This window comes from Limanda limanda, chromosome 20 (genome assembly GCF_963576545.1).
Source record: "Limanda limanda chromosome 20, fLimLim1.1, whole genome shotgun sequence".
Taxonomy (NCBI): Eukaryota; Metazoa; Chordata; class Actinopteri; order Pleuronectiformes; family Pleuronectidae; genus Limanda; species Limanda limanda.
Window position 1 is genome coordinate 14,784,633 of NC_083655.1, and position 26,716 is coordinate 14,811,348.

At 40.9% G+C, this 26,716-nt stretch overlaps 2 protein-coding genes across 2 annotated transcripts; both read left to right on the forward strand.

Moving 5' to 3' along the window:
* The first annotated feature begins 3,319 nt into the window (after positions 1 to 3,319).
* Positions 3,320 to 14,267, forward strand: LOC133027287 (cyclic nucleotide-gated cation channel beta-3-like). The gene is made up of 16 exons (XM_061094317.1): positions 3,320 to 3,442; positions 4,975 to 5,141; positions 7,680 to 7,840; positions 7,965 to 8,491; positions 9,197 to 9,247; positions 9,335 to 9,421; positions 9,533 to 9,597; positions 9,865 to 9,987; positions 11,477 to 11,618; positions 11,913 to 12,072; positions 12,368 to 12,465; positions 12,550 to 12,633; positions 12,783 to 12,901; positions 13,539 to 13,691; positions 13,995 to 14,145; positions 14,247 to 14,267. The coding sequence occupies exons 1-16, from the start codon at positions 3,320 to 3,322 to the stop codon at positions 14,265 to 14,267; spliced, it is 2,232 nt and encodes a 743-aa protein (XP_060950300.1).
* Positions 14,268 to 15,935: 1,668 nt separating this feature from the next.
* LOC133027288 (cyclic nucleotide-gated cation channel beta-3-like) lies at positions 15,936 to 24,450 on the forward strand. Its single transcript, XM_061094318.1, has 17 exons — positions 15,936 to 15,975; positions 17,472 to 17,529; positions 18,021 to 18,178; positions 18,289 to 18,588; positions 18,683 to 18,891; positions 18,993 to 19,043; positions 19,481 to 19,567; positions 19,678 to 19,742; positions 20,396 to 20,518; positions 20,634 to 20,775; positions 20,915 to 21,074; positions 21,177 to 21,274; positions 22,609 to 22,692; positions 22,797 to 22,915; positions 23,827 to 23,979; positions 24,130 to 24,280; positions 24,427 to 24,450. The coding sequence occupies exons 1-17, from the start codon at positions 15,936 to 15,938 to the stop codon at positions 24,448 to 24,450; spliced, it is 2,022 nt and encodes a 673-aa protein (XP_060950301.1).
* Positions 24,451 to 26,716: the final 2,266 nt, after the last annotated feature.

Below are 26,716 nucleotides of genomic sequence, written 5' to 3' on the forward strand. Positions count from 1 at the left end.
AACATATACAGCTCAATTAAATATGGTAAATATAGTACAGTTAAATGATGCCGGTATAAATGAGTATACCCATGTTAAAGGTGGATGTAAACAGTAATAGTGTTGACATTGTTGGTTTCCAATAACTCATTTCTTGAAGTCCAATGAACAGGGGACTCTAATGATTGGGGCACTGATTATTATTGATATGATGTTCTGAAGGAAAACACAGGATTGACTTAATGCATCTGCTTTATTTTCTGTAGATTTGATTTAGATGAAGCCAGGTATGACTTGGAGGAAATTAACCCAAATCTTTTCGACTAGCCAGACCTTTCTGTGTGTGTTTGTAAAGTGCCAGTGATTTTAAGGCTGTAGACTGTATAAGATATTGTTGGACAAGACATTAGGTGATGTGAGAAATAACCTTTGATTGGTTACCATTTAAAATAGGTTTGAAACTAAATGTTTATATTCAGCAACTTGTTGTCTCTGTCCTAATATACTCAGCAACTGTCTAGTTCTAGCTTTCACTCTTATCTCTCTTCATCTGTAGCTTTTAAATAAAAACATACAGAATTAATTGACACAATCGGTTTCAAACGATATTGATAAGGCCATAATGTGCCCCGCTTTAACCTTTTCTGCAGTATTCCATGAATCAAAAGCAAAAAACAACAAGCTAAGCAAATAATTTGTGTATATACTGAACAGGACCTGGCCCAGTACAGAGCCCTGTGGGACACCCATGGATTGACACAGAGGGATAAAGCCATAATCACCGACTGTGACAAGGTGAGAATGAGTGGTTGTTAAATTTAAAAGTCTCTGTGTTTAGTTTATGCAGTAGGATGTTAGGATTAAAATCGTGTAGCCTAGAATATAAATTAGACAATATACATGTGTAAAGTCATAACCCATTTAATCAAATCCAAAGCTAAATTATTCAGCCAGCCACAGTCCCGCTTTAAATATTCTGGATCTTCTCTCCATACCGCCTCGGCTCATTCACTTTCACAAGCAGTACATGTGGGCACAGGACTTCAAACACTAGGATAAGTGTTGTTTTTACAGGGAATAGAAATACTCCTTCGAGTAGACTTTTCTCAGAACAAATAATTTCTGTCCTCCTCTCCACTGAAGAGAGACCCCTCACACAGTACCGAATGGTGCTTGATTTTTATGGCATTGTTAAAGGGGTAATCATAGTGTCATTTGCCACTGTGATCACTGTGAACTGGCCTCCCTTGGTCAGGCCTTGTTATAATTTCCAGACCCCTGGTTGAGAGCAGCTCTGTATTGCACCAATTAGAGCGATGAGTCATGTGTCAGCGGCTACAGGAGAATTCAGCCTCTTCCACTTTGAGCTATAAATTCATCTCTGGCTGTTACACCATCGAGGTCTATTGTCGCTGTGCTGGTGACTGACAGGTGGTTGTCAGGCACATGCTGGGCGATGTGGTCCAGTGTGTGTGCATGTGTTTGTTTGTGTGTGTGTGTGTGTGTGTGTGTGTGTGTGTGTGTGTGTGTGTGTGTGTGCCTCTGTGAGCGACAAGGTGAAAGGTCTGGGTTTCTAATTAAGTGTAACATTAAAGTCACCCTTAAATTCTTTCTTTTATTCTACTTTGCGTGACTAATGTATAATCTGAGAATGATACACTGTTACTTCTTCAACAAAGCAATTACACTAAAGTAGTATCTGCACTTTTCCATCAGTGCACAGTGAGTAAACAACAAAAAAGACCGATGTTTTCTCCCTTTGAATATCCATCGAACTCTCTCGCAGTAATGTCAGGGACTCGGCCCGAGCCCCAAGGCTTAATTAGATTAATGGTAGAGGAGCAGAGCATCTAATGACCTATCTCTCTGCATCACTGCATGGCGGAAAGATGGGGAGTGCATCAACTCTCGCTGGTTCCCTCTTCCACTCACCCTCCCCTCAGCCCCAGACAAGTCAATGATCCTTTAGAACGCCTCGAGATACATTACATGGAGCCCACGGCTGCAGTCGAGACCCCGTCTGCAGCGTTGCGGCATTTTCACTGCTCGGTCTCCCGTGTGACAAGAGGAAACGGGCTGAGGGGATGGGCAATAGAGGCGTAATTAGATTCCAAATGACTAGAGAGAATGTCTCGCAGAGATAAGAGATAAACAGAAACAGGGAAATATGCAAAGATAATGACAACGACAACGAAGAGAGATTTGTGAGCAGAAATTGCCAAACTTACAGTTTCTCGCTATATCAGCTGTATCAGTATATTCGTGTTGTTGAGTCATAGGCTTAACAACGTTATCTACCCTAACCAGTAATGATAAACTAAGAAAAAAAAATGTAACAGTGGAAGAAATGCGTAGAAACTTCAAGGAGTCGTACGTGAGTCATAACTCTCCAAGACGGACCGACGTGCAGTAGAGAATCGAGAACTTTTGATAGTGCTGATGCAAGTACTGGAACACTCTAAGGTGTAGTTCCTCTAGTGGCCACAAGATGGTAGCACCAAGAAATCTACTGTAATAAAAAATCTGACCATTATTATTATTTGTATTACCATTATTAATAATAATAATGATAATAAACGTGTATATGTGCAATATATATCATAACAATTATAGTAATTATTATTATTATTAAATGTACAAATTGATGTATGTCCAACCACCTTTAATTTAAAGCCACAGTCTTTTCTTTACTAACGGCTGAGCTACTGACAGACACACACACACATGCTCCATAAGCAGGCGTGATAAGTTTTGGGCCTGCCACTCAAACTTTATAATAAATCTGAACTTTGTTTCCTCTGTTTCACTCCAGTAATGAAATAATGTCTAACTAAAGTCACAGAGATTATTAAGAACATTTAGTTTAGTTAAGTAAAGGTGTCGTGTGCATGGATGAATTTCTTTTCTTGCATCAAACTGAATCTAGTAAGACTGTAAACAATCTTTGCTGCAGTGTAGGCGACCAGATACTGAGCTCCTCACAGACGCACTCAGATACAGTCACTGCTCCAGGGCCTCAGCTCTGCTTTAGTGGTCACCCATAAGCCTATTGCGATCTCTCATGAGATGGTGATGTGCTTAGATGTCACTGGTGAAGGTGGGGGCTATTTTGCATGCTAGAGTATTAGTGGGGCTAAAAGCAGTAATACCATCAGGACCAGCGTGGTTAAGAGGGCGTGGTGCTTTGACAGAGGGGGAGAAGAAGAAGAAGTAGAGCTGGACAGGCAGAAAAGGGAGGGCTAAGCCCGGAGGAGGGGATCTTGTGGGGCAAGAGGAATCTGTGCATTCCCCTCGTACAGGTGGCAGAGAACACAGCAGATGCACCTTTAGGTTTCTTGAAATGTTTAGGAAATTTAAGGGCCTCCTCAGTGGCCCGCAGGCGCCAACGGCTCCTGGGACCACCAGAGTGGCCCCCGACCCATCTCCAGCTCCAGCTCCGGCTCCAGCTCCGGCTCCAGCTCCAGTTGAGGTAAGACATGCTTGAGAGAAGGGAAAAGTGTGTTCTATATTCAGTTTTGCAAGCTTCTGATACTTTCATTTCATCCCTGCTGTATTGAGAGCTGTTGTATTCTGTGGAGTAGCTTTCATACTGTTCACTTTGTGCCAGTAACAGCAGCAGCAGCCAAAGCTAAAATCCCAGCTGAGAAAAAATCAAATCCTGCATCCAGCATGTAAACCAGCAGGTTTTGTTACATTTGATTCTTTTGAGATCACAAGTGGTGAAATCATTCTTCGCCCTTTCAAACTCATTCACCTCGAACTTGCCCCTTTTTATGAAGACTCCATCAGGCGGGGCGGCAATTTGTCAAATGCAAAATTCACTTTCCTACAAAAGCTAAATTAGCTTTTTAAAGTGCCTCTCTAATGATTGTGGTCTGAGTAATGATGCCGAACATGTTGATTTGTCTCGTAGGAGGCGAAGGCGGACGATAAGGGGAATGAGGCCAAACCGCAGGGTAAGTCATTGTTTATTTGAGAGGCTGAATTGACACATAGAGAAGCTGAATTACTGTATGTTCCTCTTTGTTTGACTTTGTGTCACATGGGCTGTCTTCAGCTTTCTGCCCTCTGCTTCCCTTGGACCAAAGCTTGTGGTTAGATACTGGGAATGCTCTTTAACTCATGGGACCCTCATGAATATGGTGTAACTTACTAAAAGGCTAAAAGGCTAAAATCTATATTCACTTCTGACACTCACTCTCTTCAGAACATGCTCTGGCTAGACTACTTCAACAGTACAATACACATCAGTGCTGATTATCGTATCTTCATTCAGTTGAAATATAATTACCTCAACAATTCTAACAACCATATCAATGTATTTGTTGTTATGCTTACTCTGGTCATTTTAAGAATTGTGATGCTTCAGGGGACTGAGATTAGCTTTTTCTGCACTTGTCGGGCATAATTAATGATCAAGATGACATGTATATTGATTTAACGATTGCCATGAACATATATCTATTGATTTAGCAGATTAATTGAATCTCTGTGACATGCCGACTGTGTTGCATTCGATTTAGACACCTGTCATGTAGAGTCGAGAACAATAGGTGGGTCCTCCAGGACAGCATGAATGTGAAGAGTATTGATATACCCCCCAAAACTATTATATAAACTAAAACTATCCTCTGACTGCTGCACATGCTTGAACAATAATCTGGCTTCATGGTCATTGTAAATCATCACATTGAATCTGTCTATGTAACTCTCTCCTCTACAGTTCTCATTATTTTGTCTGAGTTAAACAAGTACAGCAATGATGCCTCAAGAGAATAAAACTAAACAAAAACTAAAGAGCCCCTTCTTGAAATCATGCTTAGATAGATAGAGCAGGCAGGCAGGCAGGTACTTTATTTGTCCCAAGGGGGGAATAGGCCAGTCAGCTACTGTCAGGATAATTTCTAAGGTTGTTTAAGATAATGACAAATACAAAGTGCTTTACCGTAAAACAATCAGAAAAAAGTGAACAAGATGTACTGAATAAAATTAAAGTCTGGAGGCGATTTTTCTAAATCTTCTCCTTTCTCAGACCCGACCCCAGCCCCTGCTCCAGCCCCAACTCCAGCCCCTGCTCCAGCACCAGCCTCAGGCCCGACCCCTGCTCCAGCGCCTGGCACTGCAGCAGCTCCACCTAACCCTGATCAAGCTGGACCTGATGGGTAAGTCTTTTGTGCTCACTGAAGTTTCAGTTGATTTAGCGATACAGTTGTACAAGTGGCTTCTTACCAGATCTGTTGTGTGGATGAATAAGATCTAGGACACATGAGTAAATGAAATTAAAGAGAGTAGATATAAAGTATTATACTCTTAGATTCAACCGACAACACTGATCCACCAAACCAGTATCAAATTAATCACCTGTCAGATTCCCTGGCAAGATGGCAGACAGAGACAGAAACCCTGAGAGATGAACCAGCATGTTAGATCTTTATCCCTTGGTGCTATATGCATGTTAACAGAGGGACGACCAGAAAGTGGATTAAAAGCTTTTCAGCTTTTTAGCGTTAAGAAGCTCACCACAGCTACCTCTGCTCCAGCAATACAAGTGTCACAAGAGGTTTGATACTCACAGTCGTAAACACTTTTACAAATGAGAAAACATGGAAAGTGGATAATAAGGGGGGTGGGATGTAAGAGCTAGGGGCTCTGAAGTTAGAAATGTGCACCTCTAGTCTAAGTGAGGTGTGGAATAAATATCATGAGAGTCAGGAGTTCACAGGTTTATGGACAGCACTCCACTGCGGCGCGAGCCTGGTGTGAGCTCAGTATTAACATGTTACAAACGGACCTCATTCACCTCAGATGAATCAGAATCAGAATGTATTTATTGCCAAGTAGGTTTACACCTACCTGGAATTTGCTCTGGTTGTTGGTGCATACAATGAACCTTAAAAACACAATAAATACAACACATATAATAAATATATATATATATATAAAATAAAAATATATAAAAGATAAAAGACATAAAAACAATGCAGTGCCTGATGATAAAGATCATGTTTAATGTTACAAGCAGCCATCTGTTCAGAATTATGACTTACACTGGCGACCATCAAGATGTATTTTGTTTGTTGTTCAAATTTGGTTGTCCAACTAAATACCCTGAAATACACACTTCACTTTTCTGAGGTGTCTGATTCACAAGTTATTCTGAAAACTCAACTTTAATCTTCAAGATGTGTGGTCATGGATTTTTAAGAAAGAGAGTAGTGCAGCTTTGGAACCAGAGAGTAGTGCAGTCTTAAAAATGTAACTCTTTTTATTTTGTATCAGTAAATTATAATACAACACACTTTTCTGCATTGAGTTCAACAGCAGCATAGTACACCAATACCCCCAAAAAGGCCATGTCCAACATTGTGTCAGGGCAGAGGAATTGAAGTGTCCATTTGAGTTCTTGTCCGTTACTGTGTCAATTGTTAATTAGAATAAGCTTGTTTTAATTAATTTAAGAGCTGAACTCAGTCATGTGATAGAGATTTGCTGTAGAGCGTTCTGTGAAGTCACTCCTGGATGCCCTGGTCAGCCAGATGTATTGCTAAAGTTTGTCCACTAGAAGGCGACACTTGATCACAGACCTGCTGTCTGCACTGCTGAGTGTCTATCAGCTGAGTCTTTGCTACACAGTCAGAATGTCTTTATTTGACACTCAGAAAGCTGCTCCGTTGAAAACTGTAGACTCTGTGGATGTGGGTTGTTCAGAAACATTTTTTTTTTTAACTGTAACGGTTGCAATTTGGGTGAAGTGACCTTTTCTATTCCTTATCAGGTGAAGTCAGTCCTTTCAGTAACTAAAACCTCCTGAAATAATCTAGTTTTGTAATGATTTATCAGAGGAATCAACATGTGTAACGTGTCACTGGAAGTAAAAATGCAGCAGCTCACCTGTTCACTGTGTAGAAAGCATTTAGGTCAATAAGTCAGATCACGTCATGTCACATAAGCAGATTGAAATCTTGCATGATGCCACTGCTGCTGTGACTCAGTAGATATTCTATGAAGTCAGAGTAAAGCAGCTGCAGTGAGATATGTGGGTTCAGTGAGGTTTGTGTTGATGCTGCGACGTTGAAGGAGACAGAACTCGTCAAACTCCAGTGTTCTTCCCTTTTAGCTCTGTTTGGTGCTCAGATTGTAACGTATAGATAATAATTGCCTGAATGAGCGTGATTAGAGTGGAAACAGAAAAAGCTGCAGGCTACAGCAGCCCTGAAATTCAAAACACAACAGCAAGTCAAAAGGGGAAACAACACAACACAATGCTGAATTAGAAACAATGACAAAGCCCAAAGCACAAAGACATTCATCCTTAACAGCAAAGCTAGTTACCTGCTATGAACAAGGCTCATTGCTGATTGGACGCATGCGAGGTGCAGACAAAACCTATTTTGTGAATTGGTTTGATCTGTTCTTCAGGGCCACCATACAAATATACATATTCCGTACATTACATGAAGTGCAGAATCTGTGGACGCATCATGAAGAACCCCAACTGTCACATGATTACACATTTGAAATAATGGCTTGAGTCATAGAAGTAGTAAAAATTTTACCTACATGTGAAATCAGACAAAAAGATGGTTTCTCCAACCTCATTACATCAGAAACCATCATCCACCATATACTTTACCTACTTATGCCAAATACAAGGTTGTTGTACACTGTCTGACGTTGGTGGTGTTTTGTATTTTCCTTAGACAGGAGCAGCCCCCTCCTCCGCCCCTGCCCATCGTCATCAACAGGTACTCAGACGATCAGCTCCGGTCCATCATCAAGCTGATGAGGGAGAGACAGGCGCTGTACAAGGAGAAAGTGTTGGATCAGTACGCTTCTTCCCCTGAGATCACCCCTCCTGTCAGTGAGTACAATATCAACTTTACTCGTTTGGGTGGACGCCGGATAGAGCTACTCTTCAGCACCAACCAGAGATAGTGTTACTTGATCTTGAACATTGCACTCAACCATGATAACGGTCTTTTCAGCTCCTCTGCTCCGCAAAGACAACTACGCAATACTCATCGAGGAGAGGAAGAGACAAGCCGAGGAGGATCGGATAAAGAAGGAGGAGGCGGATAAGAAGAAGAAAGAGGAGCAGGAGCAGAAGAAGAAGGATAATGAACAGAAGAAGAAGGAGGATGAGGAGAGAAAGAAGGTGGAGATGGAAGAACAGAAGAAATTGGAGAAAGTGGCCCTGAAGACCAAGGTGACCGAAGCCGCGTGGCGCGCTGTGGACTCCATGCTGAAGCCGTTTGAGGACAGTATGGATTCTGTGGTGGGGCAAACCATCGACCCTTTCACAGACCGCAGCTACATCGCCTGGCTGAGCGTGGTGACCCTGGCCTTCAACTACAACACCTGGTTCATCACGGCCCGCCTGTGCTTCCCGTACCACACGGCGGGCGCCATCCCTTTCTGGTTCACACTGGACCTGCTAGCTGACCTCGTCTACCTCATCGACTCCATCCTCTTCCAGTCCCGCAAGCAGTTTGTCAAAGGTGGAGACATCATAGTAAGTGTGACCGGTGATCAGCACTTTTCTATAAACTTCTCCTCATGAAGCTCAAGTTATGTCATATAAAGGAATAGTTCAGCCAAAAATAAAAAATCGATTCATTATCTACTCACCTCGATGCCAACGGAGGGGTGGGTGAAGTGTTTAATAAACTGGTGTGTAGATAATGAGTGAATTAACATTTTTGGCTGTACTATTTTTTTAACTAATTAATAAATCCATTGTTAGATATAAATCCCCCCCGCAAGGATCAAAATTAACTACTTGTCTTTTTTAAATGATTTATTCATTTAGTCTTCAAATGGTTTCGTATGATATTTGATCTTCCTCCTTCTCTCCCTCTCTGTCACACAGCAAATCATTCACTATGTATTCAATTATCAATATCAATTGTTAATTGTATAGATACAGCCCATGGTCACAAATCACAGTTTACCTCATAAGTTGCAACATCCTCTGCTGTTAACCCTCGACTAGATGAGAAAAAAAAACTTAAACTGGGAAAGAACCCTGAAACCGCAGCGAGGACAGGCTGAAAGTGCAATGTGATGAAGAGGAGGAAAGAGAAGCTCCTTGTGTCATTGTTTTATTTTCTTCAGGCCCTATAAAAAGATTAGATTTCTATCATGTGTTGATTTTTGTTGTTTTCTATTTGCCTGATGAAAACCAGGCGGCGTCTAAACTCCCTTTTCTCCCTTTCAGAAAGACAGAGAAATGACTAAGAAGAACTACAGGGCGTCAGAGAGATTCAAGGTATCCTAAAGTGAATTCTTTGACCTTTGGACTTGACTGTGACCCAACGTCAGCGACTGTCCTCATCCTGTCTCTTATCCTCAACAGATAGACATGCTGTGTCTCATTCCTTTCGACTTGCTATACTTGCAGTTTGGATTCAAATCCATTTTCCGAGTCAATCGTCTGCTGAAGGTGAATTCACTCATGTATATGTTTGGAGAGGTTTAATCAGACAACACTGCAAACACACTGAGGTAAAAAATTTTTGCTCCCCTCATCGACCATCTCATTATTCTCATCAAGGTGGATACGTTCTTTGAGTTCAGTGATCGTCTGGAGAGCCTCATGTCCAAGGCGTACATCTGGAGGTGAGTCACATGACAGGAAGTCACAACCTATGATAACGCCTTTATCGTTGTCAATGTGCACACGTCATGCAGCCAGGGATTTATAAAGAGCCTTTAACCCATGAAGGATGGACCAGTGTAATGGATGTGGTAGATAAAAGAAGGGTTTTTACTGTTTCGGTGGATTGTCCTCAGAAGCCGAGACTCTTCTTTCTTTTCGTTCTTTAATGTTTTACTACTACTTTACATTACACTTTTACACAGTTAACATCTTTCCTCCTCTGTCAGAGTGATTCGGACCATCGGTTATCTGCTCTTCATGCTCCACCTCAACGCCTGCTGCTACTACGTGGCCTCAGAGTACCAGGGCATCGGCAAAACTAAATGGGTCTACTCCGGCCTCGGCAGCGCGTGAGTACACTGCATTCGTCTTCCTGCTTGTGTTTGATTGCATGGGACTATTTTGTCTTTCCTGCATAATGTACACTAGTACAAGTAGTGCACAAAAAGGACCAGTCAGTAAAAAGTAACATAAGCAATCCCCTACCACATCAAAACACTAGTGACTTACAGACAAAGTTCAACTTAAGTGAAGTTCTCATTTACATTAAACTTAGAAAACAGTTTTTTGTGATGTGCCTCATTAAGGAAGTGGTTCAGATTCTGACTCTACATGTCAAGGAAATCCATGTCAGTGATGTTTCTTAATAGTTCTCTGAGGTGGTGGCAGACACAAAGTGTGATGGAGCTTCCTCAGGCCACCACACAATCTATAACTTCATTGTAAAATTGAAAGTTGTCGCTATCTAATCAGGTTATCATGAATAGCTAAACCAAACAGTCCTAAATAACCTTGTGTCTTTGACAGAAAAACATTAACTGTCATTATCTTATGATTCATATTTAGCCATTATGTTGCACATGACCTCAAGTTCTATATTTATTTGTATGTTTCCCTCTCAAAGTTGAAATCTTGTCAGCAGCTCTGAGCTGCGTCATGTGATTGGAAAGGTGTGTTTAATTATAACAGTTGAACTCTGAATTCAACATGATATATCTTATTTCTAGCATTTGTGGTTAGGAAGAAATCCAAAACACATAAAAATAATGTCTTTCTGTGTATGACTTTAATACAAACGTTTATTGTTTTACCCTGATTCAGGTTGCAAATGATCCCAACATTTACAGAATACTTAGAGGACTTGACATTTCCATTATATACACCACAGACCTTCAGGGAGTTAACTTCAGTGTTGGTTGCACAGTAACCATATTTATTTTTTTTTTAGTTGCATTTTATAAAACATCCATCACTGAGGGATCGAGAGAAAATGACACGTGTTGTATGTTCCGTCTTTGCTGCCGCTGCAGTTACCTCAGCTGCTTCTTCTATGCGGAGAAGTCCCTGCTGATGATCGCTGAGCTGCCCTTTCCAGACACCATGTTCGGACAGATCTTTCAGATGACTAACTACCTTTTTGGGGCGTTCTTTATGTCCATCATTCTTGGCCAGGTAGTTTCTTTGTAATATATTTTTTTATCATTTTAAAAATGACTCTGCCATGTTTTTGGCATAAATTACATTTTTGCTTTTCTCCCATTCCTTTTATTATTTTTTTTCATCTAAAGGTCGTAAAAATATTTAGTTACTTCAAGAAAACCTAAGCAACTGTAGGTTTCTCGAAAATGTGGCAGCAAAGACATCAAGAGAATTAAACTGTGCAGCTCTCTTGGAGGATGAGCACCCTTCGAATCGCACGCACGCACACACACACACACACACACACACACACACACACACACACACACACACACACACACACTCTCGTGTCTTCGTCAGGCCAGTGACAAGAAGCCTAGTTTGTGATGTCCCCTTCTAACACCCCCACCCTGTCCACAGGTACCTGCGTTGTTACTACCACGCTGTCCGCAGTCTGATCAACATCGGGGGGCTTAGCGAGCCCCACACCGTCTTTGAGATTACCTTTCAGATGACTAACTTTTTCACGGGCGTCTTTGTGTTCTCCAGTCTGATCGGACAGGTAACATAAAGCCACACTGTGTCCGTTGCATGACCCATCACAGCGTCCTCAGTTCGTCTCAAACCCTGGTAGAAATTAGCGTCACGTAATCAGCTCGTCTTCATCTCCTCCCTCATTTGTCTCGTTACTATGTAGTGATAGATGAAGGAAATCTGTCGTGGTAGAAATTAGTCGTAACACTTACACCTCACCATCCGTTGTTTTTCTTTCATGGTTCCCTGTGGACTCTTAACTCTCAATATATTTAAGTCGTCCTCTGTTCATATATTTGTTGTTCCCGCCCTCTCACCTCAGATGAGAGATGTCATAGGTGCAGCCACAGCCGGACAGACATACTTCCGAGCCTCCATGGACAACACCGTGGATTACATGGTGAACAGCCGCATCCCACCGACGGTGCAGAACAGGGTCCGCACCTGGTACACGTACACCTGGGACGCTCAGGGCATGCTGGGTCAGTTCACTCTCCACAAAGTGTTCAGTTCGGATTTCAAGAAAATGTCACAAAGTCTGAAATGATAATCCTCAGCCACTGGCCAGAGGTGTTGTGTTTTTGGGTTGTGTAAATGTTGGTATGTCCATTCCTTCATCCGTCTCATTCTTGAGAACACTTGTTCTGTGCTTGGTTGGTGGAGTAGTTCACCATAAATCAAAACATGGTTTTGCTTCCCCTCCTGTGGCTCCAGACTCATGCAACGGCCAGTTGGACCTCAAATTGAATTCTTTCTGTGTCTTCTTCTTCCTTTCAGATGAGTCAGAGCTGCTGGACAAAATGCCTCTGGTGATGAGAACCGCCATCGCCGTGGACATCAACCTGACCACTTTTCAGAAGATTGAACTTTTCAAGGTACAGCCATATGAAAAGACACCGCAAACAGGCAAATTGCAGCTTTGGGCGGGATGTCAGATAAATCTGTGTATTTTCCCTCAGGGCTGCGACCAGCAGATGTTGGTGGACATGTTGCTGAGGCTCAAGTCAATCGTCTACCTACCTGGAGACTTTGTGGTGAAGAAAGTGAGTGTGGAAAGTTACTGCTTACTGATGTAAGAGATGACTTTCTTGCTTATATGCGGGTTGCTTATTTTTATTTTGGGTCATTGTTTCTTAGTTCAAATCCTGGTTTGATCCAGATTTCATGTAAATCTCTGCTTCTACCTGTGCAGGGGGACATCGGTAAAGAGATGTACATCATCAAAGGAGGAGCAGTGCAGGTAGTGGGAGGACCTGACAACAGCATTGTGTTTGTCACACTGAAGGCCGGCTGCGTGTTCGGAGAAATCAGGTCAGATGAGGTCCAAATGCTTTGTTTTAAAGATTGTGATAAAATCCAACAGTGATGTTAAACACGATGCTTCAAAATGAGGAGATTATTCTTTAACCCCTCATTGCCTGAATTAATTTCCATTATATAAAACAATTATTATTTGTGTTTTTGTCTGTCATACAGATGCTAAATTAAGTGGAGATTGTTAGTTAGGTATAAGGCAAATAAGCGACATTAGGCATAATGGGGCATAACCTTAATTTAACAAATTTTCCAGTCTCTGGTATGTAGATTATTATATTGATGCTGCTTTTGCTTGAAATCGAATAACAACACATGTTTCTGTACAATCATTGCTGTTCCATCATCACAGTATTTCAAATACAGCTTAATACCTCAAAATAACTTTGCTGCACAGTCCCAAGGGGCTAGTATGTATTTTCCACTCCGACCACTAGATGGCGGCAGAGTACTTCCAATACCTTACTTGGTATGTTTGGTATTTGCACCGTCAGGCACCTCTGCGGCATTAAGACCGGAATGGGGTTTGAGACGAATTTGCGACATTCATCTATAAGGGGTTAAGATTCACTCGCAAAGAAACACCGAGAAGGAATATTCAGTGATGATTCTTAGATGTGTATTTTGGTCTCAGCCTGTTGCAGTCTTCCAAAGACGGAGGAAACAGGCGCACAGCTAACGTCAAAGCGTACGGTTTCGCTAACCTCTTTGTCCTGGAGAAGAAGGACCTGTTTGACATCCTCGTCCACTACCCCGAATCTCAGAAAGTTCTTGCCAGGAAGGGAAGGTGAGTCGTTTTCTATCATCTGTTGTTACGGGTGTTACGGGAAGTATCTTTAGTTACTCGATTATTTAATTGTTGTTTTTTTTACATTTCTCAATGAAGAACGAGAAAGCAGCTAATAGAAGAACTAGTAAAGTGTGTGATTTTTTTGTAGTTATGCTCTCAAATTAGTTTTCTAGTGTTATTAGACGTTTTTTTTTTAAATTTATGTTATTTGTCTCTGCTCGGTAGGTTTAGCAGTCTACGTATATAATATCAGAAGACATTTCCGTCACAATGTGTATTTGTGTGTGTGTGTGTGTGTAGGAAACTAATGAAGGCCAAGGGTCCTGCAGCAGTGAAGGTCGATGAGGAAAAGAAGAAGGGACTCGCTCTGTTTGGACCCAAACCAGGGACGCCCAAACTGCTGCGAGCCGTCGGTGGAAACTTCAACAGAAATTTCATCGACAGGATGAAGGTAACCACTCTTCATTTATCTGTACCTGCCAAACCCAAGCATCTACAATGTCTTGAACATAACAAGTGTTTCCCTCTGGTTTGGTTTCCTCTGTGTTGCAGGCTGCTGCTGCCGGAAACTGATTTTTTTCGTTTCTTATTGTCTCTTTTTTGAGAGTGAATGTACAGCTTTATTTTCAATATCTTACTGCACTTTTTTACTGACTGCTTTTTTCTGTTGTAGCACATAAATTTTTGGATCATTTTTTTGTAAATGCTTTTCAACTCATTTTAACCGATGCTCTGAGGGCAGAACAATTAAGGAATGTCAGTTTGTGAACCTATAAAATGGAAAATACTATTAATTATTATTTTTTTGTTTTTTAAAAGAAAGGGGCTGAAAATGGCAAATTACGTGTCAGGCAAACGCAGGTACACCACTCTGTCTTGCCACACCCAAAAACAAAGCAATGAAACACACCATCTTAAAATATGACAGAATGGAAACAAATTATTACAATACAACTCAAACAGAAAAAGGATTTAAACTAAAAGCCAAATTTACATATTTTAAAATATATAACGTGCAATATTTGACAGACTGCTGCCCCTAGTGGATACTGCCACTTATATACTATAGGAATATACTGTATATTTTTTCGTTGATGAGCCTTCATTGGCTTTGTAATCACAGTAGTTAAAAGAAGATCTAAGCAGAGACAACCCATCATTGTAAATACTTTGATTTATTATGCTCAGTCAATTTGATCCCTGTCTGTATCTGCTTCAATAAACGACCCCGCAACTTCACACAGTTCACTTTCTTCACTTTTCGCTGGTTGTGCGTCTGTGTCTGTCTGTGCCGTTCAGGTCTAATCCAGTTAGCCAGACCGTTACGCTGCAGGGACTTATTCACTAAGTGGTTGTGTTTGTGAAGTCTGCAGCCAGGACAAATTGTAAAGTTATCGGGTCTAAGTGTTCCTTGTTCTGGACTGGAGCCAGCCCTACAGTCAGGTTGCCTGCTGGTGATGTAGTCACTGACCTGCCGTTGACTTCAGGACAAAGAGGAGTTCCCAGACGGCATTAATGAGTCTGAGAAATTTAATTCCCTCGGTTTGGTAGTAGGATGTTAGACGAACACTCCTCAGTGAGAGCACCTACGTACAGGCAGGCAGGTCTCTGTAGCCCCAGCAGACCACCATGCTCAGCTGGTTGAAAAGGCTTGTAGGGGCTCCAGAGCCCCCCCCTGCCCCGGCTGCAGACCCTCCTCCGGCCCCAGATCCACCAGCTAAGGTAAGAACCTGCTCTCTCTCTGATTCCTCAAATATTCATAGTAAATGAAACAGAAAATCACAGCATACATTTTAAGGCATTTTACAAAGTAGAGTTATGGATTTATTTTACTCCCATCCAGAAAAATGACATGAACAGTTACACAGCAGTTTGTTGATGATGAACATTTTATTAATATATATATAAGTTATGTGTAGAATTATATGAGAACAATATATTATCTAATGAAGCTTGATTTGGAAAACGTTCACTTTATATAGGTTTGCTTGTGACGTTGAAATATTTTGCTTCAGTATAATTTACATGTTTCTACCATTTTAGTTAATTATCAGTAATCACTTCCAGAAATTAGATTTCAGACCTTGGTGCGTGTGGCAAGATACATATAAATTGTGTATTTGATCTGATTTCAGTGATAATTGAAATGAAAGCGATATAAAACTCTAGAGATCTCAACTTCTTTTTCTCTGTTTTTAAAAGTTATATAATTAATGTACAAAATAAAGAGTAGTGGGCCGCATGCTGGGGTCTGAGGAACCAGTAACCTTCATTAATCAAAGTGAGTTAAATTGAAAATATGAAGGGTGTAATAAAAGTGTTTTAGCTTTATATTGATAAAATCACTGAATTAAAAAATATTGGCAACTCTATAAACAGCTTTCATACATGATCCATTATTAAATATCTGACCGATCAGCGTCTTGCCACCTGCTTGGCACACGGCCTCATTAGGTTATATTAAGGTCAGTTTGGGGAACGCCTCTGAAGGACCTTGGCACTGACATGGGGAACAAGTAGTGTAGGCGGTGTGACCTAGGGGGTAGACTGGTCGTTTTCCAACAGGAAGGTTGGCAGTTCAATCCCCACTCTTCCCCATCTGCATGCCGAAGTGTCTTGGCAAGATACTGAACTCTAAAATGGCCCTTCATAAATGTTGAGTGTACTAATTGTAAATCGCTTTGTACAAAAGCGTCAGCCAAATGACATGTAATGTAAGTAGCTCCAGTACTTACATTACATTGTAAGTAGGGCTGATATAACTGTTTTTAAATTAGGCTGAATTCCTGCAGTTAACATTGAGAGGGAGGATAATGAGGATTCATTTGGTACACTAGCAGCTTTTACAATAACGTCAGCCTCCCCTTGCATATATAACAGTCGTACTTGTTATTTTAGCATTTTGGGATAAATTCTACACATGAACCAAAATAAATGAGTCATCATGCAAGGTTGAGCTTTGTCCTATATTTGTTTGAAGATTAAGGTGTTGCATATTTACAGGAAGAAAAACCACCTGAAAAGAAGGATGAAAATGAGCAGCCAAAGAAAGAGGAAGAAAAGAAAGAGGAGGAAAAGAAAGAGGACAAAAAAGAGGAGGGACAAAAAGAAGAAGCAAAGAAAGAGAAGGAGCCAAAGCCAGGTGAAAAAGTAGTTTGAGCTTGTTCTGTGTTAAACCAACAATAACGTCACATCACATGTTTGTGTCACATTTACCTTTTTAACACACATCGACCAGTGTCTAGTGTTATTTTCTCTATACTAGTTTTGGATAATGGAATCAGATTGTCTCATTGGTTCCTAATACTACTACTTACACTTCACTGTCTGATCATAACAGCAGGAAAAAGGCAGCAGGGAGTTGAACCACATATTCCTTCAGTATTTCTACAAGCAGCAATTTTTCTTCTATTACACAAACTGTTCACTGCCTGTACACAGACATCAATTTGAGCCTTTCAGCAGGCTATCTTGCCCAAGGGCCCCAGACTAGTGCCCTTGGAGGAACAGGAGATCGAACCACCAACTTTCTGGTGCTTAGCTGCTGCTCAACACTCAAATTCCCTTCTCGGTTGTGGAGGTTAATTTTGACTTCACTTAAAAGAACAGGCATCTTTTGGAAGCAACTGTTGAACTGATTTTATTGATGCAGAAAAAATTCTGCAGAAACCAATGGAGAAACTGTCTGACTGGTCTTTGTCTGATCGGCTGCTTATGTCACCTTTTATTTGTATTAATTTTCAGAAACTGCATGACACATTCTGTTTCCATTTACAGCTGCTCCTGCTGCTACTGCTCCTCCTGCCGATCCTGCCAAAACAGAGGGTCCTGAAGGGTAAGAATTCATCACATACTGTATGTTTTGTTCTATAGGGGGCTCAGATAAAAACTGAAAAGTCTCTCTAGTGTCAGGCCTTTTTATAAGCTAACGTAGAGCTGCTTTTTATTCTGTTACAGCAGATTGTGTGTGACAATAACGACATGACACTGCCACACAAGAAGGAACTGTCCCATTTATGCAGAACTACTATAGTCCTCATTCTAAACCTGCTCTGGAGCTACTTCACATTGTGTCCTCGTCAGACAGTTCTATAATATACTGTCACTTTTAATTGTTTGTGTGCAGCTTTTTATAAATAGTCAATGGTCCTAATTCAGAACTGCCTCTGCAATTTCCACCACACGTGCAAAGTGTGAAGCTGATAAGATGGAGAGTTTACGAGATATGCCTACGACATACAGACAGACATTTATGAAATTGGTTGGTAGTTGGTATAATATTGAGACGGATCACCACTAAATATTGTTTTCTTTTCATGTTTTCAGAGAACAAGCTGAACCTCCTCCTCCACCTGTTGTCTACTCCCACTACACAGATGATACACTCAGAGATTTGATCAAAAGGTTAAAAGAACGGACAGAGATGCTGAGAGAGAAAGCCATAGATCCTTACGCCACTTCTCCAGAAATCACCCCACCTGTCAGTAAGTACAGAAAATATGCAACAAAAAAACAAAGCATGGAGACAGAATAGAAGCTCGTAGACATGGAGAAAGAGCCACTTAACCCGACATCACTCCCTTTACCTGTTTAGCACCCATCATGAAGAAGGAGGACTACATCAGGTTGAAGGAGGAGGAGCAGATAGCGAAAGAGGAAGCGGACAAAAAGAAGGCAGAGGAGGCCATTAAAAAGGCGGAGGAGAAGAAGAAGAAGGACGAAGAGAAGAGGCTGGAAGCTGAGAAGAAAGCGGAGGAGGAGTGGCTGGCGGAAGAGGCCATGAAGAAAGCCAGGTTCCTTCCGGAAATCAGCTGCTCCTGCTTTGACGTCCTCATTCAGCCGATCGAGGAACTGATGGACTCGACCATTGGAACCACCATAGATCCTTTCACAGGTAGGGGGGGTGCACACAGATAGCCTGACAGCTGAGTTCAAATGAAACATGAACATATAAAAAGACTGAAAACAGTTCTGTCTTCTGTCTCCAGATCGCCGCTACATCGCCTGGTTGACTGTGGTTGCCGTGGCGTACAACTACAACCTTTGGTTTTGCTCGTCCCGGTTGGCGTTCCCTTTCCATAACGCAACTGCTAACCCCTTCTGGATAGTTTTTGATGCTCTCAGTGACTTAGTGAATGTGATTGACATCATCATTTGGCAGCCCCGCCTTCAGTTTATGAAAGGCGGCGACATCATAGTGAGTCACAATCCCTGTCGTTGTCCTGTGTCTGTTATTGTTGGCTTTGAGTTGCAGTTGTTTACTGTGTGTAACCGAGAAAAATCCTCTCTCACCTGCAGAAAGACCGAGCTATGACAAAGGTTCACTATCGAAAATCACAACGATTTAAGGTATTAAATCAAAATCACTTCCAACGATCTAGGTTTAACAAATTTGTACTTGTTTGAGTTAGAATTGCTTTACTGAGGTTTCCAATATGAAAACATACAATCATAAGCTTGTAAGCTTGTAAAATAAAATCCAATATCAGAGAATACCTGAAGCAGTGTGTACTTAACGGTCCCTTGACATCTGATGTCAGATTCATCCTGTGGCCCTTTGGAGCTCAGCCCCCTGGTAGTCCATCTGTAGTGTTACAGAAAAATACGCTTTCACAGACAATCAAACCACTTCAGTTAAGTTTAACTATAAATTACTATTATTATTATTATTATTATTATTAATGTACATTTTATACCTACACATAATCTACAACTCACTGTAACCTCCTAGTGAGAGAAGTTTTGTGACCATAAGTGTTTTTATTATTGTTCCTCTGTGTGTGTAGATTGATATATTCAGCATCGTCCCCTTCGACATTCTCTGCCTGCACTTTCAATTCTCCACCATCTACAGACTCAATCGGTGGATAAGGGTAGGCAGGCAACAGTTCATTTTTTACACGTCATGATGGAAAAATGAAAAAAAAAAGTATTGGTTTAAGAAGACTTCACAGTTTTCTTTGTGTTTCATTCTGTTTACTAGATTGACTCATTTTTTGAATTCAGCGATCGACTTGAGAGCATCATGTCCAAGGCTTACATCTGGAGGTAAATGCTCATGGATCAATGGAGCAAGTTCATTCTCTCTTTCACCGAATATGTTATGATGGTTGTATGCCTTCTTTTGACATTTCTTTCACTTACATTAAAATGACAGATTGATGGCTATTGCTAATATTTTTGGCTAAGTATACACTATTTATTACTCTTAATATATATAGAGTAACATTTCATGCTTTTTCAATCACTATACTTCTTTGAGTAATAAAATATATCATAGCATAGTAGATTACAAAAGCTATTTAATTTTATTTTTTTTTTAAATAAAAAAAATATATTATCATATTATAAAAGTAAAGTGAAATTAGTCATCGTTTAACAATATTTAATTCATAGCATAATTCAGAAAAAGGCCATAATGCATACAAAGATCAAAGAATAGAAGTTGAACATAAGTGTATATAGAAAAGAGTAAAAATATAATTTATCATAAGGCATGAAAGTCGCATGGTATTAATTCAATCCAACGTTGCAATAGTATAATGAGGCCATTACAATGTTAGATTATAAGACAAATGCAGTAGAACAGAAAGTTGCGTTATAACCTTGAAACACTCTCTTGTGTCTTGACATCATTAGCAACAGAACTTTGATTTTAAAATCTAATTGTGTATTTTTCCGTGGTTGTGTGTCTGATGCAGAGTGGCTCGCACCACATGCTACCTGCTCTTCATGCTCCATCTCAATGCCTGCGTGTTCTACGTCGTCTCAGTTCACCAGGGCCTTGCCTCAACCGCGTGGGTTTATGACGGAAAGGGCACGGCGTAGGTTCTTCTCACTTTGTTTCACCGATTCACGATTTAGAATCACTTTGACGCGAGTTGTGCAGCTGGAGCTGTCCATGGTGCTGAAACACTAAAAGCTCCTCTCCCTGTACAGGTACCTGCGGTGTTACTACTTCGCCGTCCGCAGTCTGATCAACATCGGGGGTCTTCCAGAGCCAGGGACCATCTTTGAGATCGTGTTTCAGATGACAAACTTCTTCATTGGTGTCTTTGTGTACTCAAGTTTGATTGGACAGGTGGGAGGATAGTCTTTACTTTATTTTTGTCTTTCATGCAACACTTCGATGGTTATTCTTTTTAATACGAGTTGTTGTTTGAGTCTCTGTATTGTGTTGTATATTTCTACTTAATTTGTTGAAGTGTTCTTTCTTTTAGATGAGGGATGTCATCGGAGCAGCCACAGCAGGACAGACATATTTCCGGGCATCGAGGGACGGCTGTGTTGAGTACATGAACACTTATAGGATCTCCAATGTCGTCCAGAACAGAGTCCGCACCTGGTACAACTACACGTGGGCCGAACAGGGCATGCTGGGTACGTCTCCATGAAAAAACAGAGACCCACAAATAATGACCTTCAAGTGTATGTATACAGATAAACCTCCATTCATGCAAACACACTCTCTGTCCTCTCCAGATGAGTCCGAGCTTCTGGACAAGATGCCTCTGGTGATGAGAGTCGCCGTCGCTGTGGATATCAACCTGGCCACTTTTCAGAAGATCGCACTGTTTCAGGTGAGGTAGCATTCACTTTGTTCTCTGGGAGGAGTGTGTTTGGTCCGAGACAAAACAACTACAGCTACAATAATGAGTATCATTTTGATAACAGCATTGTTTGTTGAGGTTATTTTAAACTAAACATTTGAGGTTTTGCCGAATTGTTATATTGAGTGAACAGTTTAGAGCAGAGGTCTTCAACAGGGGGTCCGCGAACCCTAGGGGGTCCGTGGAGGTACTGCAGGGGGGTCGCGACATTTTTGGTTGAGACAATTTTTTATTTTTTTCAATTATTTTTTATTTATTTTCCAACCAATTTTTTTCCACAAATTGCCATCCGTCCAAGGTTAGATAAGTTGTGTGCTACCCATCAGGGTCCGACATCTCACTAATTTGGGAGCCATTGTCTCTTCTACATGTATGTGCAAAATAAAAACATGAATCTGTGAATTATTGTAATAGCTCAGTGTTGTATGCAAGACGTATGTTTATAAAAGGCAGTGGCACGGCCACTCTTTACCTTGCACATGTTTAAATTAAAAACATGAATATATGAAACTGTGTAATATTTGAATAGTTTAGTATTGAATGCACAATAACAGGGTAGCTATGTTTATACATGGCACTAGGCCCAATTCAATATTAAACACAATTTTATACAATATATACAGTATGGGGTCCCTGCTCCATCTCTCCACCAGTTTGGGGGTCCTTGGCCTGAAAAACGTTGAAGAGAACTACAGGGCCTATATACATTGAGTGGAAGTTACATCAGTAGTGGTAGTTTAAAATCAGGTCTCTTTAGATACTGCAGTCTTCTGCAACTCAAATGCACCTAAAAATAAAACTATACTATAAAATTTTTATGAAAAATTATTAAATTGTTATCATATTTTAGACATAACACTATACTATGACATTTTTAATGAAAATGCTGATGCTGTACTACACTATGATAAGTGTATACATTTTTTGATGCCTTAATATACCATTTTTATAATGATTTTGAAACCTTACTATACTGTAACATTTTGAAGGTAATTTTCGACGCCATCCTCTACTATGAAATTTGTATCATATTTTAGACGACAGTTTTAGGACAAATTTTACTTCTAATAGTGTTAAAACAAATTAGGAAAATTTAATTTAAATTTAACTTCCTATACTATCATATTTTTATGACAATTTTGACTCCTTACACCTGTGAGACTTTTTGTTACATTTTTGATGCCCTACTCTACTATGACATTTGTAATGAAAATGTTGATGCCTTATTATACTGGGACATATTGAAGAAGACACCTTACTTTACCACTGAAAACTGACCTTTGGACCTCATCTGCTTTTTTCAGGGCTGCGACCAGCAGATGCTGGTGGACATGTTGCTGAGGCTCAAGTCAATACTTTACCTACCTGGAGACTTTGTGGTGCAGAAAGTGAATATATGCATGTGTGTGTTTCCCAGTTAATGACACACTTTGAAATTGCAGCAAGTGAGAACACTGCTGACGTCTGTGTTCCCATCCTGCGCTCTCTGCAGGGGGACATCGGTAAAGAGATGTACATCATTAAAGGTGGAGCAGTGCAGGTTGTGGGAGGACCTGACAACAGCATTGTGTTTGTCACACTGAAGGCCGGCTGCGTGTTTGGAGAAATCAGGTTAGGGTGCACATGTGTTAGTGACCACTACAAAATAATATAGTATGATTCAATACTGTCATTATTTGAGTCATCCATGAACAGCTTCATATAAGTGCTTGGGTTTGTTCCCTGTGTTTGAATGCACTCATTGTAAGTTGCTTTGGAGAAAAGCGTCAGCTAAATGAAATGTAATGAATTACGTGATTTAAAAACTCTCCCCAGATGCAACCACATTTTTCTATTAAACAAAGCATATTCACATTCGGAAGTCTTTCTTAAAGGGACTCTTACCTTTGTTGCATTTGAGAATTACAGCACATTCAAATCATCCCGCCTTCCTCCAATGCCCCACCCCCTCGTTCCCATCCGCGGTGTTTTTTTGAAGAAACTTTATTTACAAGCAGACTTACAACCTACTGCCTCCGCGCACGCACGTGAGTTTTTGTTTACCAAAGCAATGGATTCGGATTCAGAAGCACCGGTAAGTTATATACATTCGGGCCCGCGCCTTGATTACGCGGGCCCGAATGCGCCACAAGAAGCAGACGGAAAACCTGCATGTCCATGCAGCAAACAGACAGGTCTGTCGGCCAATAAGGTCCTTCGGTCCGAAGAATTTTATTGGTTGAAGTTTTCACTAAAAAATATTATGAGAGTGAAATAATTGTTTGTTTTTACTCCTGGTGGGTCTGTCTTGCATTTTAGAGTGTCATAACCTTATTAATACCAATTTAACCTTATCCAAAAAAAGTGTAAAAATGCAACAAAGGTAAGAGTCCCTTTATGATTGCATTTGTAATAATTATCAACTGCAGTCCAAAACCTTTGTTTTAACACTGGTATATTAACAAAGTGTGATGAAGGCAAGAGACCCAGTGATTTTTCTACATGGACACATTCATGCTTCTAACCTTTCCTCCTCCCGACAGTTTACTGCAGTCTGCTAAGGACGGAGGAAACAGGCGCACAGCTAACGTCAAAGCACACGGCTTCGCCAACCTCTTTGTCCTGGAGAAGAAGGACCTGTTTGACATCCTCGTCCACTACCCCGAGTCTCAGAAAGTGCTGGCCAGGAAGGGAAGGTGAGTCACTGAAGTTTGATTGTGACTATGGCTGTTCATTATAAATGTCACGACTAATTTATCCTCCCAAATTACATTCGATCAGATCCAACTTACACTAAATCAAAATAAATTAGCAGCTCATTGTTGATTGTGTCTGTGACTGCAAAGGCAACTGCTCAAAGCCAAAGGTCCTGCAGCTGCTAAAACCGCCCAGGAGAGGAAGAAAGGTCATACTCTGTTTGGAACCAGACCGCAAACGCCCAAGTTGGTGAGACTGTTCAACGACATGCGCAAAGCAGGCTTCTTTGGAGGTCTCAAGGTAAACTTTTCATATTTAGAATCAATCAGCTTTGATTTGGTTGTCCGCAGCTTTTACTGATGAACTCTGGGTGCAGTCACCTTATCACCTACCGAGTATGGAGTCCTGATGTGATTTTTAATTAATTTATTGTCTTCTGTCAACAGAAAGCTGCAGCAGGGGCAAATTGAGAACAGGACGTTCGATGCCACAGATCCACACTTTTACAAATCTCCGTCATTCTGAATGATCCACCTTTCAACCACTGACTCAAAGTGACAGATCTGCCAGTCAAAATTATTCTACTTTTCATGTGATGCTCCTCAGCACACATGAAACCAGGTTGCAGAGCTGAAACAGGACAGCAGTAGTTATAATCTAATAATGTTCACCTTCTTTGGTATCTTGTCTTTAATAGACAAAGAAATCTCTGTTAAGCCACATGCTGCAGTTAATATTGTGTTTTAATTGTGCATATTGTAAATCATGTGTAATCTTTCCATATAAAATGTATTGAAAAGAATAGTTTGCTATGAAAAGCTTAGCTTGTATACTTGAGACTGAGGTTTCTAACTCCAGTCATTTAATTTGGATGTTTTAGATAGTTAAAGTTAAAGTATTCCTTTTTTACAATGAGCAGTGATGGCATACATGGCTGAGCCGACCAGGAGCGCCATCGGCTGTTTGACAGGAGAATTTAAGTGAGGTGCCAGGCGCTTACTAACATTGGGACACTGAAGCAGTGTTTTTAATTCAGAGTAAAACACTAAACACTTGAAGATACAGAGAACTGGTTTATTTTTCTGATTATTTTTCAGGTAAACCACTCTGTCTCGCCACAGCCAAAAACAAAGCAATGAAACACACCATATTATACAACTGAAAGATTAACATACATGACAGAATGGAAACAATATAATATAATATATTATTATAAGTATTCATAATAGACTGTAAGATTCTATTACAATAGTCCGACAAATTATTACAATAAAACTCAAACAGAAAAAGGATTTAAACTAAAAGCCCAATTTACATATTTAAAATATATGACATGCAATATTTGACAGACTGCTGCCCCTAGTGCAGGGGTGTCCAAACTTTTTGTCGCCGCTACGCCCCCCTGCCCTGGAGTGGACTGTTGACAGTCGCGTTGCTCAGGGCGGGGGGGCGTGGCGTGGTGGCGTTCTGAGGGACAGCTAGCAAGTCAGCAAAGCAATTCACTGCCAGACCACTAGGTGGAGTAACGTTTTTTATCGAAGACAACCTTAGAGACACCTTCTTTGTGTGTGGCAGTCTTTGTCGACTGTTTATTACTTTTTCTGGAGGACAAATTTGTCCCTGATCTTTCTACACAGCTTCGTACACTCGTCGACCTGCAAACCGACGTCAGCCGAGATCTCCTTCCAGGAATTGCAGGTCATCTGCGTGTTCTTGTATTTAGTCAGTGACGGGTTATACAAGTGGTCATACTTTCAGATCTCTTCTGCCAAGTGCTCTTCTATTTGGTCCATATCCGCTCTTCTAAATCTTCCTTGGTTTCTGCCGGTATTATGGGGCATAGGATAGGAGCAAGGGCTCTTGCGTGCTTGCGTGCCCCTTCTTGCGTGTCTCTGAAAACGCAGAAGCATGCTCCGGCCTCTCCCCTGTCGAAGAAGCCTGGCCCCATAAAGCAAAACAAAGTGCTTTAAGTAAGTGCCATTTTTTTTTTTTTTTTATAAATTATATTTTTAGACATTGATGCGGGCCAATTAAAAATGGATGGCGGGCCGCGGTTGCCCCCGCGGCCCGTAGTTTGGACACCCCTACCCTAGTGGATACTGCCATTTATATACTATAGGAATATACTGTATATTTTTTGTTTATGTGCATTCATTGGCTTTGTAGTGACAGCAGTAAAATGAAAATCTAATCAGAGACAACCCATCATTGTAAATACATTGATTGATTTTGCTCAGTCAATTTGATCCCTGTCTGTATCTGCTTCAATAAACGACCCCGCTACTTCACACAGTTCACTTTCTTCCCTTTTCGCTGCGTCTGTGTCTGTCTGTGCCGTTCAGGTCTAATCCCGTTAGCCAGACCGGGACGCTGCAGGGACTTATTCACTAAGTGGTTGTGGTTGTGTCTGCAGCCAGGACTGAAATAACCTCAGCACGGCCTAATTTTACACTATCTACTGTGATCTCGTTACCACCTTCATAACCACATTCACTACTCATTCTTTCTGGAAACATGTCCGACCAGAAATGAAAATCTGTTTCAAAATCCCTAATGGCAGAATTAATAACAAGTGAACCCACTTTACTTGCAATTGTCAGTTTTTTTCATTATAAATCATGTTTTCCAACAAATTGTAAAGTAATCAGGTCTAAGTGTTCCTTGTTCTGGTCTGGAGCCAGCCCTACAGTCGGGTTGCCCGCTGGTGATTGGCAGCTGAGCTACAGACGCTGACCT

Coding starts and splice junctions, on each gene's coding strand:
- LOC133027287 (XM_061094317.1), top strand. CDS start 3,320: ATGTTTAGGAAATTTAAGGGCCTCCTCAGTGGCCCGCAGGCGCCAACG. Junction 5,142..7,679: donor GATCAAGCTGGACCTGATGG/GTAAGTCTTTTG, acceptor TATTTTCCTTAG/ACAGGAGCAGCCCCCTCCTC. Junction 9,988..11,476: donor TACTCCGGCCTCGGCAGCGC/GTGAGTACACTG, acceptor CCCTGTCCACAG/GTACCTGCGTTGTTACTACC.
- LOC133027288 (XM_061094318.1), top strand. CDS start 15,936: ATGCTGGGGTCTGAGGAACCAGTAACCTTCATTAATCAAA. Junction 17,530..18,020: donor AAAACAGAGGGTCCTGAAGG/GTAAGAATTCAT, acceptor TCATGTTTTCAG/AGAACAAGCTGAACCTCCTC. Junction 22,693..22,796: donor GAGACTTTGTGGTGCAGAAA/GTGAATATATGC, acceptor CGCTCTCTGCAG/GGGGACATCGGTAAAGAGAT.